Below are 20,663 nucleotides of genomic sequence, written 5' to 3'. Positions count from 1 at the left end.
AAAGCGTTAGCGTGATAATTATCGTAGTTATTATCGTTGTTAATGTTACTTTCTTTCAGTTTGTGTCTCCATTCTTTCTATTCCTTTTTTTTTTTTTTATGTGTTTGTGCCAACCAAATTTAAAAAGAAAGAAAAAATACAATAAAAACCAAAACAAATCCCTGTTGCAAACTCTGCCAAGCATTAACGTCCATGTAAAATCAGTGAATCCTTGTTGAGAGCGGGCGACACTTTGTGGCCAAAGATTGAGAGAAGCAGCTTGGAGCAGAGAGACCCTCCCATCCAAGTCTGAAGCCAGCGAAGAGCCTGCGCTCTCCTCAGCTGTACTTACCACAGCACCCTGCACAGAGTACAGCGTGGGAAAAACAAAGCACGGTGGCAGTCAGGCACTGCCTGCTTGAAAGTTGTTGTTCTGAGTTTCGCTTTGGCAGCCTGAACATAAGTCACGGCGGTCATAGCGTTATGGCTGCCTATACCCGTATTTGACTGACCTGGGTACGGTGGATAGATGACGCAGGGATCGGTCGACCCTTGGAGGACAGTATAAAGTCAGTCAACCGTTATGTTTTTTAAGTCTGCTCCTACCTTGTCTTGTAGTCTTACCGATGACCTGTCCTCTACGGCTGCAACATTACAACACCCATTTTCCTATTGCAAAGTAAGTGATGCCAACCGCAGCTCAGTGCCAGAATGATGCTGTATCGCCATCTTGAAGTTGATTATTGTTGCATAATTTTATCTATAAAAATGATGGTCGCACTTATTTTACACTAAGCTAATAACAAGCCGTACTTTGTATCAAATTAGACAAAACTATTCATACTATTTTGTTTCTTAGACAGTAAACAAGCATAGTTACACACTTTAGGCTACACCTAAATTACTCCGCCAATAATTACCTATTAGATCCCAAGTAAACAATACTTAGACACCATTACACCAAACTATACCCTAATTAGAAACCTAATAGGAAACCCTAATATCTACTATTAGCCGCCATTTTACAGGATCATAGTCTAATGAGAAATAAAATGCAATGTCATATCAGATCCAAAATATGCTACAGTTAAGATGCTGTTCTACAAATGATGCTGTAATACATCACATCGAATACTTCCATCAAGGACCTATGATCGCTTCATTAGACAGCTGTAATTAAACAGATGTAATGCCATATTATATCAGGCGTATATATTTTGTAATTTATCTAACATCGTTTCACTTTCTTACCGATCATTCGTTGCTCATTAGAAGAAAATTCTACCATAAAATAAAGTGTGACCGAAATAATGATAAACTCCTTCATACAACTAAAATGGAAGACAACTTAAACAACAAAACACATCTAAAGGAGAAAGAGTTTAAAAGTTTAAAATAATACTGTCGTTATAACTTTTATTAATTGCTATCAAAACGCTTCAGTTCCCATCTCTCAAATAAGCCACGTCAGTCCTTATCATGACCGCCTGTGAGGGACCAGAGAGCTTTCATTAGTCGATTCTGCGTGAACATACTAGAGGGGCCCGGAAGTCCAGGAAGCCCGACGGGTCCGGGGAGTCCTGGGGAGCCTGGGATTCCTTCAGTGCCGTAGCCTGGTATGCCCTGGTTACCCTTCTCTCCCTTTGGGCCTGGGGTCCCGGGGAAACCTGGGGTGCCTGGACGACTTCCATATGTGGGATCTGATGATTGATGATTGATGATTGACAGATGCGTTGAATTAATATTCTAAATGTAACAGTAAATCAATCTGTGCGGTTAACCGATGAGTGTAATTGATGATAATGTTCAAGTAACTTGCCCAACTGTTGTCCTGGTGGGCCCGGTGCTCCTGGGAACCCTGGCGCTCCCTGGTCACCTGGGGAACCGGGCAAGCCGCCGAGACCTGGATCACCCGGGAGTCCTGCAGCCAATCACAGAGAAGACGGTTAACACAGGAAACAAACACATTAAAAGATAGGTCACAGTCAAATCTAATTAGTTTATGAGATCACCAATAAATCGGTGTATTACCTTGAACAGAGGTGCTCAACCCATTAGAGTAAGCGGGAGGTCCTGGCAGTCCGGGTTCTCCCTGGTCTCCCTAATAGAAAACACATCAAAAAAAACAAACATGTTATAAATAAAAAAATTAATAAGCATTTTCCCCCACTTCATACTACTTCCTTTAAATTTATTTGCACCACATATAAACACAGTATTAAGTCATTATCCCTCTAAATATCCCAACAGTTAAGTGAAACTTTCTACATCAGCTTCCCTGAGGAAAAAACAGAAGAAGAAGAAGAAGAAACTCTGGCACCATCTGCTGGTCAAACGCTGGTATTGCAAGAAAACCTCACATTGATGCTACAGACTAATTCCAAGATGATTTTGAGTCTGTTTTTGAGCATGTTGAGAAGGAAATTGAGAAGAAGGTGAAACAGCTCGAGGGACAGCAAACAAACTAAAAATTTAATTTAGAAAAACATTTAACTGCGTCTTTGTTAAGTTTAATAAGCCGTGATATTGTGATATAAGTCAATGTATTACAAGTACTATAACATTTGCTCTAAGCATAAAACAGCTGATAAGGTTGATTTCTTGTATACCAACTGCAAATACAGTTACATAGTAAATATTGTATTCAAAACACAAGCAAACACTCTCCGTTTACCTTCGGTCCTATGTATCCTGGTTGCCCGGGGAAACCTGGGTTACCGCTGTATCCCTGTGTCAGGAAAAAAAAAAAACCCCCACACATTTAGTTTGAATTTAATGTACAAATGACTGAGGTTGTCATGACTACAGTGCAATCCATTATTTCCTATATCAGGACATCAGAGGAAAGTAACAATGTACAGTACATCAGCTAATTACTGTACCAAGGTACAATTTTATTGTAATTGTACTTAACTTGGGTATTTTTGGAGTATTTTTTATATGAATTCAGATGACATGAAGTATTACCTTTGGTTAATCTGTGTAAAAGTATAAAATAATACTATATATTACAATAAATGCTGCTTATACTTGAATGTATTGATACTTCTGGTTACGTTAAATATTAAATGCAGGACTTTTACATTGTGATATTGACATTAGTGTCTGAACACTTGTAGTGGCAGTACTACAAAGCCTACCTGTTGTCCTGTAGCACCAGGGGGGCCGTTAAAACCTGGAGGACCCTGTTCGGTGGAATCACAGACGACATCCACCACAGAAGAAGAAGAAAAGGACCAATCAGAGACAGGTTTAGGGGTTAGAGGAGGATTCATACAACAAAAAAGCACATTTCCACTTCTTCCGTCTTTCTTCTTCTTCTCTGAAGTATGAAATTACTGTAATACAGTCAACCATTAGCTCTTACTCTTGCCCCGGGGTATCCAGGAATGCCCTTTTCTCCATATTCACCACGATAACCGAAAGGTCCCTGGAATTAAGTGAAAGAAATTGTTCAGTGTTTCTTAAGCCAGATTTTACCAACTTGATCTCTCAGCTGTTTCAACTTGGTTTCTGAATCTTTTTTTTTACCTTTGATATTATATTCATATTTCTAATTGCTTGTACGGAAATGACAATGAAAATTAATATTTGCAGAAAGAAAAAGGACAAAAATACTTACAGGTCGGCCAGGGTTGCCGGAGAATCCTCTGATTCCCTTTGGTCCGGGTTCTCCCTGAGACAGAGACACAGAGAGAAAAAAGATGTGCAAATATTAAATTATGAGCTATATGACAGTATCATTTCTTGGTTTGACAGTGTTCTTGCTTTATTTACATGTTCTTGATATTAAAACTTACCTTTGCATGCACAAGCTCACTTAAAAGAAAGATGAGAGAACAATGAAAACTGGCCCATTGATATAGGAATTAATTATTTTAAGTGAGTATATTCAAGGATGCTTTGGCATCCAAAGTTTGATCAATCATCATGGATGTAATCAAAGTTTCAATCAGTTTCTTCTTGAATTCAAAAAGAAATGCTCGAATCTTGGACATTAAATCGTCCTCCACCTGAATTTATCAAAAATATTTCCTGCTAAAAATGTAAAAAAAAAAGATAACACATTAAGTTTTACAAATAAAGACAAATTAAAAACTAAACAGTTTCTCTGCAAGTTAAATTCCAAATACAGTCAAAAAAGTTGAAAACAATGGCTGCTTGAAAGGTGGGAAGTCACTGGCATCCTTTAAAAATAGTTAGTACTAATAGCAAGTAGAAACCTTTTGCAGTTGATGGATGAAAACTTGTAAAACCATCAATATGATCCTTAAGAAACCACAAGAACATATACAGTAGGTCAACACTTAATTTGCCATACAGGAGACAGTGACCTTGGCAGACACAAGTACAAAGTACATTTCACTTACTTTTTATTATGACTTTATAACAAAGAGAAACTCTGTGGGCAGTTCAGGGACACATGGCTGACGTCGGCCGCTCTGCTTGACATTAGAAACGTCGACTACGTGAGAAGAGCTGTGTTTTCCAACAAACCTGCATTCCTTTGTCTCCTTTGGGAAAACCCACAAACTCCACAACGCCATTGATCATTGGCTGGCCGGGGTCACCGGGCAAGCCCACGTCGCCCTGGATGCCGTAACCAAGGAAGAGAGAGCTGTTTAAACGGCAACGGCGGGCCGGTTGGTGGAGGCGGAACGAGGAGGGGGGGGGGGTGGGGTATCGGAGACAGCGGCAGAGTTTTGGGGGCATTTAAGGGAAGACGGGAGGGACTGTTGGCTGGAGGATGGCTGTGCATGAAGAAACTGAGGAGGTCGTAGTCGCAGGGTGAGGAGGGGAGTGAGAGAGTTTTCAGGGTGATGATGAGAGGCTTTGTCGTTAGTATAAAGTTTTTGGTTACAGTTTTGGTTCAGTTACAAACTTACCTAGGATTACTGAACATTTAATGGACTATCTAATGGACTGATTCTCCCCTTCTGGTTTTGAGAGTCAGGACCAACCTCTCCTCCATCACTCCTCAAGCTTCCTCCTCCTCCTCCTCCAACTCCTCAGATACCTAAGCCAGCACGTCCTCCCCTCCGTGACTGTAAAGTTTGCAGCAATCACTGCTCCTCTTCCTCTTTTAACCTTTAGTCTGCGCCGTCCTGCTTCCTCCTGTGTTACTGACCTTTTTACCCTTTTTATAATTTAACCCCACCGCATCCGTGTGTGTGTGTGTGTGTGTGTGGAAGCGCTACAACCTCAGCTCCTACCCTCTCTTGCTGTGTTACCTTATCTCCTTTGTAGATAGTGAGAGTTTGTTCGCTTCTTAGCGACCCGTCGCCGGGAGTACCACTGGGTCCGGGAAGACCCACGTCGCCCTGAAGTCCGAAATACATACAACACACCGTTAGCCAATCAGGAGAGGGCAGGGGGAGGAGGTGGAGGAGGAGAAACAGGGAGAGGAAGGAGGGCAGAATGGGAAGTAAGGAGGAGAAGGAGGAGGAAATGACAAAAGAGCAGCAAAAGATGAAGAAAATGTATATGGATCGAAAAGAAATAATTAGCAAAGAGCTGAGAGAGAGAAATAAACTACATGGCCAAAAGTATGCGGACACACGATTGTTGAGCATCTCAGTCCATAACTAAGTAAGGTAAATAACCGGGTAAATCGTTATGTGACACTACCCAGGCCGCACAATGAAACTTCTGGCCCAACATAAGCACTGGGTCCTCGGCCCGAGTCTGGCCCATGTACTTCCACATCTGGGCTGAGTCCCGCTGTTATCCTCCGGTATTGACTGACAGCCGGAAGATTTTCTGTGTGCGCCAGAATTGGTCCAGATGTCGAAGTAGCATCTGACAATCATGCCGCATATGGGCCAGATTTGGGCCGAGGAACTGGGTGTATAATAGGCCAGAAAAAAAACAAGCATGTGGGCCGGGTTTCTGTCCAAAACATGAACAACCGCCAAATGTGTCCACATACTTTTGGCCATGTGGATAGATAGATAGATGGATAGATAGATAGAAACAAAAAAGTCTGACAAAAAAATCTTAACTAAAGTCAACTTAATTGTTTTTTCTGGAGCTTTCAACCACATATCATGGCTTTTACTGTCAGTAATAGTGAATGGAGAACTGGGCCAACACCCTCCACCGATAAACACCATCAGATGCTGTTGAAAGCTCTGGAAAAGAAGCCTCATTATGGGACTTTGAGTTCAGTTATTTTCTATTCGCCAAAGAGCTTTCTCAAAATTCAAAATAAGACAAGAAACAGAAGATTAAAAATAAAATCAATAATGAGAAAAGATCAGTGAATGAATCCAGAGATGAAAAATATAACGGGAGATAAACAGAAAGAGAAAGAGCAACAGAGAGAGAAGAAGAAAAAAAAGGTGAGGACTACTTTCGAGCCCCCATTTTTCCCTGAGCTAAAAAAGTAAAATTAATGCTGCACATTTTTAATTGGATCCTAAATAAAAAAGTATTTCAACAGGCTAACAGTCAATCCAGCTGTTCCCATGCTCAGTTCGACCCTGACTCTGCCTGAGCTCAGTGTGTGAGGGTTCGGTGTCGAGCACAACGTGCATGCAGTGTGTGAGGATGAAGATGACTGTTAGTACCCGTGTGCGATTGTTCAAATGAGATGGGTGGGTTGGTTTGGTGAGTGGATGGGAGGTGAGGAGTACAAGGAGCAGGCAAAAAAAAAAAACGAACTACAGATCCCAGAGTTCACCACCAGATGCCCAAATGTGAATAAGGGGAGGGGGGGAGGGGAGGGGGGAGAATAGTGCAACGCAGGAAGTAGGAGCGAGTGATTCCAGCAACCAGTTACAGTCCACAGATCGTCCTCTGGCGTGACAGCTCAGAAATTTTCATAAAGTTTTAATAAAAGTAGATTTATTTTCTTGATTTGATCAAATTTTTTTTTTTTTTATATCTAGTGCCATTAAAATGCTAAATTTGGTGAATTTCACTTGATTTCAGTTTTTTTTTTAATTTGGAAATTAAACTTCATCCTGTAAAATCTCTGAACTGTCATCCAACAAAAAGAGAAATAAGTGCGTGACGCCACTGGACAACTAACAAACAATATTTGAAGAAATCTTTAAAGCCGAGAACTACAAATTTATATCAGTCTGAATGGGAAATAGTGGAACAATCAGTCCTTTAAGAGTCTGAATTTGGATTTGAACAGGATTCAATCAGAATCGGTGCATTTGTGACTTGTCTCAGTGGCGGTACGGATCATCTGAAAGAACAAACCAGACTGAATCAATTAGAGGTTCATGTGATCTTTTTATCATACAGGAAACAGATGTAACAAACAGTTCAGTAGTTGTGTCAATCTGGGGATGGAGAGAGGAGGAGGAGGATGGAGGAGGATGGAGGGATGTAGGGTAAATTAATGTGTGTTGGACGGAAGAAGTGTAGATCGTCAAGCCACCACCAAAAAAATGTCAACATGCACAGTGTTACCGTATCTCCACCCAACACATTCAAGCAGGCGTGCATGCACACATAAAGGCACATACACAGTCATACACACACCGAGGACCCAGCTAGAGCACTTTAAACCTGCTGTTATGACGCGCTAAACTGCAGCTAATCTGTAGCTAATCTGTAGCTGAGCGAAAAATCCACAACATTTTACTCCAAAAACACAATAAAGTTAATCCAGAGTCTCTTAAAGATTTGGTGACGGAGAGACTTTATCTTTTGAGCATCCAGTGCAGCGGTACATCTGGAACTTGTTAGCCTAGCACAAAGACTACAAGGAGGTAAAATTAGCTAGCTTGATAACAGGCTAAACAACAAGCTAAAAAGCATCTTTTTAACAATGCAACCCATAAATTTCATGCTATGTATTGAAAACAGGAAAAACACAGTTTTTGTTGTGGGTTTTTTCTTCATGGAGCAAGACTTCCTGCTTCCTGCCTTTGTGCTAAGCTAGGCTAAGGCATCCTGACTGCACGGCCCAAATGTTATTTTTGAAGTTTAGCATTGTGGGTTTCACGCTCGCTCTCTGGTATTTGAATCCATGTCAAGCTAGCACCTGAGATGAAAAAGACCATAAAGAATCTGTTTTGTTTTTGTTCAAACGCCTTTGGTTGGTCTTATAATGACTGTGTCCAGATCATTTTATGCAAGTTATTTTCCTGTCCTCACAATAATATATATGTTCATTATATAAAAGAAACTGTAACAGTAAACAAAGGACTTGTAGATGTTATTTTCCTACCGGATAAACTCATTACCAGCATCAACAGGCCTTATACTGTACGTGTGTGTGAATTAATCTCGACAGACAAAAAAGTCTACATGAGCTCCTCAGCTAACAGTTCATACCTTGTCTCCTTTTTCTCCTTGATATCCGTCACTGCGGCTCCCCTGAAAACAACATGCGTTAACACGAGACAAGAACAAAGACTCCAAAATGGTAAAACTGAGGCGAACGCTCCTGCACAGCCACTGTTTATTTGCCCTATAATAGAATATAATGAATCATTATATTCTATTATTTCACTTACCATCAGCCCTGGGGGACCGGGAGGACCAGGCGGGCCCTAAAGACAGACGACAGAGTCCGACTCAGTTTCACAGATAAAATTAGCACAAAAATAAAAAATTCAGAAATAATAATAAATTAAAAAAAAACACAATAAAACAAAATATTCTTAGATGTACAAACAGATTAGTGACTGCTATTTATTGTGATGACTTAAAATAAAAAAATTAATAAATTACCCAAAAACAAAAGATGTAGGAGTAAAATAATAGTTTTACTTTATAATAGAATATTATTTGCTTTGTAGCACAAGCTTTGTGTTTATCTTAAATCAGCAATAAAAGGATTATTAAATTAGATAGTTATGTCTGATATTTTGAGTTTTTAAAAAATAATTTTTTATAGAAATTGATGGTAACAAAAAATCAATTAAAACCTAAATTAATTAATTAACATTAATAATGATTAAGTGGTTTATTAAACAGCTTTTTGTGGCATTTTTTACTCATTTACTTGAAATTTTGTATCAGAAAATTAAAATAAACATGTAGCTGCGTGTCATATTAAGATGCAGGGAGATGAACGAGTTTACATACAGTGTATCCCTCAGGCCCTCTCGGACCAGGAAAACCAGACGGACCATCAGGACCTCTGATACCCTGCAGAGATTAAACAACCGGGTCAGAACACAAATTGTCCAAACAAATATATTTTACCCTGATCTAACTTTCCATCTGTACTTACATATTTTGCATATAAAGCACAGTATTTTACAGAGCACGGTTATTAAAGAGAGTTCATCAGAATATTGTTGCATATAGAGCAGAAAAAAGTTTAAAAATCTTACAGGTGCACCGTCCGGTCCCTGTACACCTGGATAACTCTAAATGAGGAAAAAGAAAAAAAAAGAAAAACAGATTAATCAATAAACACCTCTTAACCTCTAAACCCTTTCTACACTGGTGACATTCAAGTTAAATTTTACTGTGGCCACTATGTCCATTGTACTGTAGCACCACCTACTGGCCAGAAGATTGAACTGGCTGGCTCAGAGCTGATATGTGCATTAGTTTGGTTGCAGTTGCACAACAAATTTTAACTTAAATTATTTTTTGAATGTGAAAAATAATAATGAGAAATATAAAATGCAATACTTTTTTGTGCTCATCTAAATATGTTATTTACCAAATTTGGTGCCGATTATTCAAACTGTATTAGGGTCTTGAAATCCTTGAAGTATTATCAAGGTCCACGTAGTGGTGCTACTACTAACTGAGTACATTTTCTTACTTATGCTATTTCATTTTTCTGTTGTTTTACTTCTACTCCACCTTTACAAACATATGAAGAGTTAATAAAATAAGGGAGGAAGGAAGAGTCAGAGGAACCAGATACAAGTGAACTGAGTGGAAAAAATGAATATGAATGTGAGCCTTTACCGTGATGCCGTTATCCGAGATGTATCGAGGCTCTCCTTTCTGACCCTTTGGCCCACTAGGCCCCTGTTGAAGGAAAGGACGCCATCAGTAATAAACTCTATATTCTCTAAGTAACGGGATTCAAACATCTTAAATAAAGATATAATACAAGTTTATCCTCACAGCAGTTCCAGGGTATCCAGGCGCTCCTGTCCCGTATCCAGGGTCTCCCGGCTCACCTCTGGTCCCGTTACAACCGTCCAGTCCTGGTGATCCTCTGCCGCCCTCAGCACCAGGGTGACCCTACAGAGAGAGGGGGAGGAGGTCGGACCCTTTAAGCACTGATCGCAGCACCGGGGGGATTTCTTTTTCAGAATTGATAATCTGAATTTATCTGAGACACATCTGTAAGAATGCATATTGTGTGTAGCTGCACATCTGGTTTACTTACAGGTACGCCATCAGTTCCCTGGAACCCGGGAACTCCCATCGGTCCCTGCATAAGTAAATAATCAATTATGTTCATATATGATCAGGTTAAACAGCAACACCTGGTGGAGAAAACATGTCACTGCTTAGCTGCTGCAGACAAGTTTGTGTCTGTTGGGATGAAACTTTATTTTTTATCTTGCCATATTATTGCTTCACTGTCCAATAAGATCTACAGCACCCACTTTGTCTCCTTTGGGGCCAGATGGTCCTTTCAGTCCGACGTGGCCCTTCTCTCCTTTAGGCCCTGAAGGCCCCACGCTGCCACGGGGCCCCTCCGGTCCGCTCTGTCCAACTTCACCGAGAGGCCCAGGACGACCCTGAGAGAAGAGAGAGGAGCAAACAACCTCAGTTTGTTAGCATGAGGACAAATGAGGCTTCAATGATGCTGAAATCACACAACAAAATGATCAGAAAAACATTTAATTAAACACAAATCATCTAATCCCCCGACCGTCCTCCATTTCCTCAGCAGGAGTTTCTCCAGTTGTGATGGAGATGGAAATGTTATTTCCATTTTTCTAAGCGTGAAGACGTGGAAACCTTTAATTGTTCAGAAAAATGTGAATTTGAACAACCCCCAACTGCTGTGAAAAAACTGAAAGCTCCAGTACAAATAAATGGACCTAAATTTATGCTTTTTTTGTCAACTAGAGCCTAAAATTTATTATAAAACCTTTATTTTCTCTATGAACGTGCCTGTGCTGCAGGTGACAGACTGCACTACCCAATGTCCACCACCTGAGGGCAGTAGAAAAACAAAGAACCAGCATCAACAGGTGGTTTGTGCTGATTTAGAGCTGGATGGATGTTCAGAGGAATCCTTCACTGAAGAGGCTGGGTTTGTTAAGACGAACACACACACACACACACACACACACACACACACACACACACACACACACACACACACACACACACAGTAGCTTCAACTACTGACAACCTGCCATTAGCTCATCTTTAAGGCAGGATAACAGGGTAAGGAGAGAGAGCAGACGGATGGAGGGAGGGAGGAGAGGGCGGAGAGGGGGACAGATGTCTTAGTTTGGGTCAAAGGAAAGTCAGAGGATTTGATTTCAGAGCTCCGACAAGCTTATCTGAAATCTACTTCTTTTTATTTACCTGTTTTCAGCGACTCAGATTCAAGGCCTCGACATCGTCTTGCTTCATTAACATGCAAATACATGCAACAGGTATTTTGTCTTTAGGGAAAATACTTGTCATATCAAATTTGAATATTACCAAACTCTGATATGAAACGCTCCAAGAATGATGCCCCCCCCCTCAATAAAGTCAACCAGGAGTGTAAACCAGTGTTGCAGATGTATATTTAACACTTACGAGACATTTACAGACATATTTAAAGAGCAGAGATGCATGTAAACGCTTGCATGCATGCACGTGTGTGACTGGATATTCCTGAAGATGTACTGACACAACAAATTTAGCTACACACTTAAATCACAAGGTTCAAGGAGTATGAAAGTGGTGAAGTCCCTAAAAGACTATACATTAAAGTCAATGACACACACATACAGTATATGCACACACCCTTCATTATACACAAAGTAAAGGTTTACACACCCCTCTGTTAGGTCCATTCACACATGCACAAGTAACAAAAAGGAAGGTAATTTTCTCCCCCCCACACCTGGTCCCATTAATATATAACCGCCCTGCCTGCAGACACAAAACCATTTAACTAAAGGAGATACTGTCGAACTCTGAAATAACAAATCTCACATCATGAGGAAGGTCAAACACCAGTTATAAACAAGCTTTAGCGTTTGTTTTAGCCTGCAGCGACTACCAGACCGCCGGAGTTTACAGCATCCGGACCATTTAGATAAATTCATGCAAAAGTACACGACGCTGACTCTTAAACGCCTTCTTGCAAGTGTCTAAATTTCATGTTTTATCCTTCACGGTAAGGAAACATTGCTGCTTGGTTCATATTAACCTTAAACGTAATGATTTATCCGAGGGTCTCTTAAACATCAACATAAAAACATGGCACTCAATCAAGAATTATAACACAGACTGTAAAGCACTCAGGGATAAACTTGTAATTTTGTGATGCATAAATAAGCTTGACTTGACATGAAGTTGCCCAAAAAAGGGAGCTGCTTTACATCCACGGATCAGGGAGTTCAGCAAGTACAGGTGAACTGAAGTTCATATTTCTGACTGCAGTGATGTCACTGAGTTCCTGTTCATTTACTGCCCTTGGCTTTTAAAGTGACAATGATCCTGGATTAGCCTTGACCACGCTGTGTGTCCTGTTGAGTTCTGCAGCAGCTCCTCTTCCAGCCCACGTGGCCTCGGGGGCAGCCAGGTAACAGTAATGACAGGGCTGCGCCAGGTAAAGGCAGCCTGCCGGAGCTGTCTGCCTCGCAGCTCACACCTGGTTTCGCCCAGGGAAAATATGCAAGGGGTCCCACAGGGAGCCACTTTCTCTCACGCCTCGCCTTCCATCCATCTCATCCTCCATCACAGCGTTACTTTGACTGCACACCTCCACTCGTTGCTCTTCCTCCACTTTCTTGAGTCTTATGTCTGCCTCCCACTTCCTTCCATCCACCTCTAACCTGCTGTCGTCCCAGCAATAATCACAGCACACATTACCAGTCACCTACAGATAGCTAAACAGTCATCCTGCAGCCTGCTCAGGTCTTACTGTGTTTATGCAACACCTCCAGAAGAAGACATACTTCAAAGGTCGTGGGGTCATCTCCTCAAAAGGCTCCCATGTCTTTCTAGTATCTATTTTCAGGTCACACAGGTCACTTTCAAAGACTCGACTGGGTTCCCTGTCTGTCTGGTGTTATGTAAAAAGTGCGAGGTGAAATGATGGTTTGGTAACCATAGCCAACCAGTGGAAGCATTGTTAAACAGGGGACTTTTCCTACTTGAACAAAGGTAATAAACGTGGCGAGTAAAATCGAATCTCTTTGATGGTCAGCTGGAAGTCAGCGTCTTTGAGCGTGTGAAGGAGGAAGTGAGGTGAGTTTCCGGGGGTTTAAACCTTCCCATGTTTATTCCCTAACATGGCATGGAATCAAAAATGCAGTCTGCAGAAGATCACAGAGGGAGAGATAAAAGGGAAAGGATGAAAGGGAACAAAACTCAGCAGAACAAGCAATTAAAGACTAAAAAAAAAAAGAGCACTATTAAATCACAATTTAGGGGTTGCTTCATGTGTATCATGCAGGCATGAGAGGGGTTTTAGACTTCTAACAAATTAGCCTCTTTCCCAAAATGTTGAACAATTCCTTTAAGGCTGTGTTAATTATTTTCTACCGCTAGGGAGCGGAAGACCTCAAAAACATCCTGACAGATGCACAGCCCTGACATGCTCTTATAATGTTGCTAAAGCTAACGGCTAACTGTTGCATTGCACAACAATAGCATCACCATGACCTGATAAGTGGAAATCCATTTATTCACCGCAGCTCGCAAGTTTCTAAATGCTCTAAAACTAGCTACATCGTCAACATCTATAGTTGGCACGCAATTTATAAATAATGTACTTTGCTTTTCATACACATGGAGACAAATTTTATCAGTGATCAGTCTATCCCCCATGCCAGTGTCTCAACACTGTCACACCCTTGCCAGTTGGCATCCCCGTCTGTTTTCATGCCAGCCCAGCGGGTCTCCGCCCGGCTCTTCCAGACCTTCCATCCTCATCACCTTCCAGCAGACTGGTCAGTTTGTAGGCCCAAATCCCCTCCAGCACAAAGGACACAATGGATCCTATTCTGGGCCACTAAGCTCTCTGGACTTACTGCTCCCATCGGGCCTACCTCACTTCCTGATAGAGGAGAGTGCTTGGACAGACAGATTCTAGCCGCCATGCGTGTGAAAAACCGGCGTGCTGTGCGTTGTTCGTGAGTGAACGCGCGCACAAGCACGGACGCGCAACACACCCTCAGGCTCTCCGAGGGTTTATCGGGACGTATTGTTCTTAGGGCTGGGCGTGCTAGGGGGAAGATTTGAGCTGTCACACCGCATGCTCACTGGGGGACAGTGATGGGAGCAAAGTGGAGGGAGGGGTTGGCAAATGTTTGGTCTCTGGGTGCAAGTTTAATCAGCGGGGCAGTCTGATAACCCAATTACAGTTTGAGCCGCATGCAAACACCCACATGAATCGGCAGAACCTCAAACATCCCTCAACAAAAAGGCCGATCGACTGGCTACAAGAGGTGAACGGAACTTTTGATGCTGTAAAAGATGAAACAGCTGAGAACACTCCGCGAAATGATAGCAGCTCCCACAGCCCGTCTACACATGCACAGACAAGAGAGAGAGAGAGAGAGAGAGAGACAGAGAGAGAGAGGGATATCCTCTCTAGATGGGAATGTTTAGGTTGTGTCGACTTTTCTTCCTCCAGTGATCAGACGGCGAACCCAAACACTTTTGTTTATCTCAGACATGTTTGTCCTGCTCGGGCTGAGTGATGATACCAAAAACAGGGCGGACACACAGAGAAAAGAGAAAAGGGAGCTTCACTATCACCTATATGGGGATCTAAGATGGGACATAGGTTCTCTTAGATACTTGGATGGTATCTAAGAAAACACATTTTCTTGGATACTATCTATGAAAAGAACACACGTCCTCTTAGATACTTGGAATGTAAAGAGAATAACGTAAAACTAAGAACACATCCTCAGTGCTACAGACATGCTCCCACCTGTATTTCATTTTGAGTCTTTTTTTTTTCTCCTTTCCTTTGTAAACTTGAATGGCACTCAGTAGAGCGCATACCTCTACCGAGCCCTACCAACCATTTTCCTCCACCAGATCTGCACCAAATTGCACAAACACATAGATCTCAACACCATTAACATGTTTGATTTTTTTTACATCAAGATCCAAACATTATCTCCTGAGAAATTGACCGAAAATGTAGAAAAATGTCCTAACTTGCAATGTTAATGAAAGTGGTAAAATCTAGGATCTGTCCCTTTAACTGGATCGGGTTCTTCCCTGTCCTGCGCCCGATCCCTCTGTCACGTTTGCTGCAAATCGGTTCAGTACTTTTTGCATAATCCTGCTGACAAACCAACAAACCAACAAACGGGCGGGTGAAAACATAACCTCCTTGGCAGAAGTAATAAAAGACAAATGGATGAAAAATCAGCTTGTTTCTGTGAGATTATTGTGTAAGATCATGATGACCTTTGTCTTTACTTTTTTCTGATGTTCACTTCATTTAACACACAAGAAAAAAGAGCTGAGTTCAAGGTTTCTCATTTTGTTTTAACTTCTATCAGATTATTGTAATTCCCGGACTCGACCCTGTCTAAACACTGAAAACACTTTCAGAGTCACCCTTCATTTCCTGGGTGGCTCGGCATTTAGAGGAAGGCACTAACCCTTCAACTCTTGCATGTTTTTTAATCCCATTATGGTCTATAAGCACTTTGGATTTTAGTATTTAAGGTTTGCAACTCTAAAAACATGCTAATGCTCCATACTTCCATACATATCACCTTCGGCTCTTGGGGGGGGGGAAGTTAAAAGTTTTTCGCAATTAAAATCAAGAAAATAAGCCTCATATATACATTTGGAGATAATGAAAATAATCTGTAGTTGCAGCACTAACTGTGACACAAGTGCTGCTTTTCTGGAGTTGGTCAAACTACCATTAAAGGCAAATCAATCTAAAGAGAGACAATCACTACATTCACAGCTGGGTATCCCAGCAGCACTGTCTTTTCTTCTTTTCTCTCTCTCTCTCTCTCTCTCTCTCTCTCTCTCTCTCTCTCTCCCCTCCACAGACTGTATGTTTTGCCTGCCTGCATGCTCCCTCTGAACGATTCCCACCCCTCCTCTGCACCTCTGACTCATCTGTTTGTGGTGATGGCCGCCATTAAACAAACAACCTGTTCTCTCTTTTCATCCAGGTGCTTTCCCCTCCAATAAAAACCCCATTAGCGGTCAGTGGGTCCCGCTGTCCCACGGTGATGATGTCATAAAGTTGTGTTGTTTTCTCAGCTGTCAGACCCGGCGGAAGATAGAGGTCAAATTGAAGCTATAATACTTTAAAGTCTGTCTTTTTCTTATTTGAATGCTTGATATTAGGAGCCTTGAGAAGCGAGACGAAAATACCAACCAGAACCAAACGATACTCAAGATGACCTGTTAGGAAAGCCATAAACATAATACAGAGGAGGATTTTTACTCCACAGTCCTGGTGTAATTGGGACTAAAACGATGTGTCCACTTTAAAAATTAGCCTGAGGTGACGACAGTCTGAGGGCAAACAACAGACGTAATTGGCGCGTATGGCGCGTAATGTGCAGATGTGACTGTTCAGGTAATGCAGATAAAGATGTTGGCTCAAAAATTAATTACGGGTTGTAGTAAAATCCTGTTAAAGAAAATTCTTTGTCCGTTGGGTGACGCTGTGACTAATACAACTGTAGCTAAGAAGAATAGTCCTCTGTTGAGGGAACCGGACTTATCAGTTACACCCCGTGCTTGAGATACCATCTTGATTTCAAGCTTCAAAGTTTCAGTTTTTTGTTTTTTTTTTACCTTGATACAGCTTGTTTTGGGAAGGAATCACCAAGGTCGAGTCATGGCATCAGTTAAAGAATAACATCTAAAAAAAAGAGCGGGAGCAGCAGGGGAGTTAAGAGATAGAGAGCGGTGAAAGAAGCGTCCCACATGCGCCGAAAAGATTATATCATGAACATCACAACGAACAATATGATGTTGAGTGGTAAAGATATGAAGACAGCTACAAAGCTACGAGTTAAAAAAGGCCATAAGGGGCGTCGTGTGGCGTAGTGGTCTAAGCAGGCGCCCCATGTGTAGAGGCTACAGTCCTCGCTGCAGTTGGCCCCGGTTCGAGTCCCGCATCGGACGGCCTTTACTGCATGTCATTCCCCCTCTCTCTGCCTCCTCATTTCCTGTCTCTCTCCACTATCCTGTCCAATAATGGCGCAAAAGCCCAAAAAACATATCTTTAAAAAAAAAAAAGGCCATAAAAGGTAATCTTTTGCACTTTTATTTAGTTACATTTTCATTAGTACCTCTGGGTCTTATTATTATTATTGTTATTGCTAAATTATTAGTGTTTTCTGATTTGTTAAATTGCAGGTAACCTCACACCCTTTAAGGGTGCGTTCAGGACGCAAGCAAAGCTAACGTTACCTAATAATTCTCATGAATTAGTTTCCGTCCAAATTTAGTGGAACTTTTGAACGAAATCCACCCAAAAAAAAAAAAACGTTAAAAGATAACGCAAATGAATGAGTGTTTCCTTCTATTGTTGCTTTGTTTATATGTTGGTTCATCAAGATAAACAGCTGGTGGCGCCAAGTCTTCTGTTGTGTGCTGTTAAACATCTGCAGAAGGAGAAGGTGCAAGTCTTTTCCTCAATTCACATTGCAGAGAGTTCATATGTGTCCACTTGCATCTTTCCACCGACTTTATAAGCAATTATTGTGCGTCTAAACAGAACACACATTACAGTGAGTGTCTTTTTTAAACTAGTCTGGGGTTTCATCGCTCTGTCATGCTCCTACAGGAGTCTCAGAAGATATTTTCTTAATTGTTGGTTGCACAACAAGAAGGTCCTGGGTTCGAACCTGTCCAATACAAAATCCTAAAACATGCAGTTAATTAGTGGCTCTAAATTGCCTGTAGGGCGAAACCCACCCTGCTCCAACGTCAGTCAATGGGATTGGATTGATACTAAATGTTAGAATATTTAAATGTTAAACCCGCGACCATCAGAATAAAATCCCGACTGCTGATCAAACTTAACCCACAAAGATATCAGTCGTCAAAATCCCATCTGGGTCAAACCCGTGTTTACACACAGCACTGAGGTCTGTTGACAACAGAGACCGCCAAGAATGTGACAAACAAAAGCAACAAGTACTTGTTTCCGATTTGATCAGTCAGGGGTGTAAAAATATGTGGTTTGGAGGTATGGACCTCCTGTTTCTCCTTCAGATTCACCTCTCTTTGTTTATAAGAGGTAAGAACGATGTGGTCACGTTATCCCGCGCTGCATGACAAAAGAAAAGGGAAAATGTGTGTGAAGACGAGCTCCATCCAGCTGTGTTTAGTTAGGTAGGGGATTGAGATTCCTGCAGAGTCTGTTAACACTCTGCTAATGTGCATATTTTTTGTATCAGTGTGAGTGTCTGCATCAGCAGCGTGGGATCCTCCTCTACTCATCTCCTTCAAAACAAGAGTCCAGAGATAGACAATGCAGCAGATAGCAAAGTTTTTTTTTCCCATCCTTCGCACTTTCACTCCCTCCAGATACCATCTGACGCCCACCCAACCTGCAGCCGAGGCCACTGACAATACGGTCCAGATCAAAAGCAGCACAAGTGACATCTTCCTTCAGTTTAATTGTGTTTGGACAGGCTGCAAGATTTAAGACATACCACACACATACACATCCTGAAGTATTTTGGTCCTGTTTAGAGGCGATGAGCATCTACATGTTTCACTGCATCTCACTGAGTTTAAGCTTCAGTAACAAGCAGGGCAGGGCAACTGTGCTGAAAAGAAAAAATGCAATAAATGATAGTTTGTGTTAACTGTGTGTGTGTGTGTGTGTGTGTGTGTGTGTGTGGAAATGTCATAAATAACTGTGCCGTCATCATCACATCAAATCACAAGAGCCTATAAAATCAGTAATAAGCAGTTTTGTACATTCCTGCACGTGTTTGCCCTTTGTATGAGTGTGTGTATAAGTGTGTGTGTGTGTGTGTGTGTGTGTGTGTGTTAAACAAGGTGTGTAATTCCTGCTCTGTGCAGAAGACACAGCACAGTGTGGAAACTGGCGAGACATTCCCTGTAGCATTTTTCCATTTCATTTCATTCTTCATCTACTTTTATTTTCTAAATTTATTCCTCCATTTTTGTTTTAGCTGTGTGGATAAGACGATACGATTCTGCCACATTTCAAAGTAAAATACCTCAACTCCACCTTAAAATGTTTTTTTAAATAGTTTTGTACTAATAATTCAAATCTTTATGTAAATCGTCCTAGCATATAAAGTTTAGTAGTAAAACGGCACCTGTGAACAGTTAAACCACATTTTATTGCACTTCATAATAAAAGCTCAGGTTCAGAACGAACATCTTGGTGTTGAACAATGTAAGATTTCAGTGAGATTATGATTAATTATGTAAATGTTCCAAGAGTTACTGATCATATACAATGATTCTGATAAAGAATAATGTTTCTTCATCGCTCCACCTGCTGCATAAACTGACCAGACTGACACAAATCAATGAACTACAGATGTTTTGGTTTTTTTTTCCATTGATACAACGTGAAATCTGCTTATTTGTGCCCAGGCAGTGGCATCGTTCAACAGAAGCTGAACTAAACGCATCTAAATGAAACACAGGGATGGACGTGCACACAGTCTTACGTCACACTGTCTGCTGAGGAACCCTCGTGTGGTACATGTGGTACCTGCAGGAGCCATGTGAGGGCAGTAGAGCGCACTGCAAACTGATGATGCAGCAACAGGTCTCTGATGATCATACAGTGGACTTCACTTTCCCACTCAAAAATGAGAGGGCAAACAGTGTCAGGTAGATATAGCTATATATTTATGTGTGTGTGTGTGTGTGTGTGTGTGTGTGTGTGTGTGTGTGTGAGAGAACAGGTCGTTATTATGAGTTTCCTCTACGCTCTGTTTGTTGTAGTTTCACCTCAAACACCTGAGATCAAATCAATGAACCTGAGAACGATGAGAAACGAGAGACAGACAGAAGAGTGTAACACACACACAAACACACACACACACACACACACAAACACACACACACTTGGCCCTGTCTATGTCTGAGCCTGTGATCCTGCTGCCCCTGACCTTCTGGTCTACCCTGGCTTTTGTGTTGGCTGTGACCTTTAACCTTTCCTAGACTTTGTGTTGGGTGAGGGGCTGAGCCAGAGCCAGCTATGAGTGTCAGGTGTGTGTGTGTGTGTGTGTGTGTGTGTGTGAGAGACAAAGTTCAAAGCTAAATTGCATCCTGACATTATTTCAGGGGACTTTTCTTTTTTTTTTGAGCCATTTTGGACTAGGGAGGCAAGATGGCTGCTCTACCGCCATTTTATATGTATGTACGTGTGTGTGTGTGTGTGTGTGTGTGTGTGTGTGTGTGTGTGTGTGTGTGAAGATGAAGCCTAAACAAAGCCCACCACCATTTTTAGACTGGTGGCCTCAAAAGGAGGGAGAGCCTGATAAAATACCATACAGGGGCCCAGGAGAGAGAACGTGTGTGTGTGTGTGTGTGTGTGTGTGTGTGTGTGTGTGTGTGTGTGTGTGTGT

General features: G+C 41.6%; 1 protein-coding gene across 3 annotated transcripts in view; it reads right to left on the bottom strand.

Annotated features, from left to right (window-relative positions):
- col4a6 (collagen, type IV, alpha 6) overlaps positions 1 to 20,663 on the bottom strand; it is a 111,545-nt gene that overhangs the window by 17,921 nt on the left and 72,961 nt on the right. For 2 of the 3 annotated variants that reach the window (XM_087178336.1, XM_087178337.1), the window contains exons 5-21: positions 10,527 to 10,661; positions 10,304 to 10,348; positions 10,036 to 10,155; positions 9,874 to 9,936; positions 9,282 to 9,317; positions 9,031 to 9,093; positions 8,457 to 8,492; positions 8,275 to 8,316; positions 5,211 to 5,300; positions 3,602 to 3,655; positions 3,347 to 3,409; positions 3,120 to 3,164; positions 2,654 to 2,707; positions 2,011 to 2,080; positions 1,799 to 1,900; positions 1,515 to 1,679; positions 492 to 530 (exon numbers count right to left, since the gene is read on the bottom strand). In XM_087178336.1, the coding sequence (XP_087034462.1) occupies positions 492 to 530; positions 1,515 to 1,679; positions 1,799 to 1,900; positions 2,011 to 2,080; positions 2,654 to 2,707; positions 3,120 to 3,164; positions 3,347 to 3,409; positions 3,602 to 3,655; positions 5,211 to 5,300; positions 8,275 to 8,316; positions 8,457 to 8,492; positions 9,031 to 9,093; positions 9,282 to 9,317; positions 9,874 to 9,936; positions 10,036 to 10,155; positions 10,304 to 10,348; positions 10,527 to 10,661 (1,222 nt within the window). The remainder of the gene's footprint in view (positions 1 to 491; positions 531 to 1,514; positions 1,680 to 1,798; positions 1,901 to 2,010; positions 2,081 to 2,653; positions 2,708 to 3,119; positions 3,165 to 3,346; positions 3,410 to 3,601; positions 3,656 to 5,210; positions 5,301 to 8,274; positions 8,317 to 8,456; positions 8,493 to 9,030; positions 9,094 to 9,281; positions 9,318 to 9,873; positions 9,937 to 10,035; positions 10,156 to 10,303; positions 10,349 to 10,526; positions 10,662 to 20,663) is intronic. The other variant, XM_023422692.2, reaches the window with a different exon arrangement.

This window comes from Seriola lalandi, unplaced genomic scaffold, assembly GCF_002814215.2.
Source record: "Seriola lalandi dorsalis isolate HSWRI2012SDOR001 ecotype SW California unplaced genomic scaffold, Sedor1 jcf7180002054684, whole genome shotgun sequence".
Taxonomy (NCBI): Eukaryota; Metazoa; Chordata; class Actinopteri; order Carangiformes; family Carangidae; genus Seriola; species Seriola lalandi.
The sequence above is the reverse complement of the archived record's forward strand: the minus strand, read 5'-3'. Positions and strand labels throughout refer to the sequence as shown.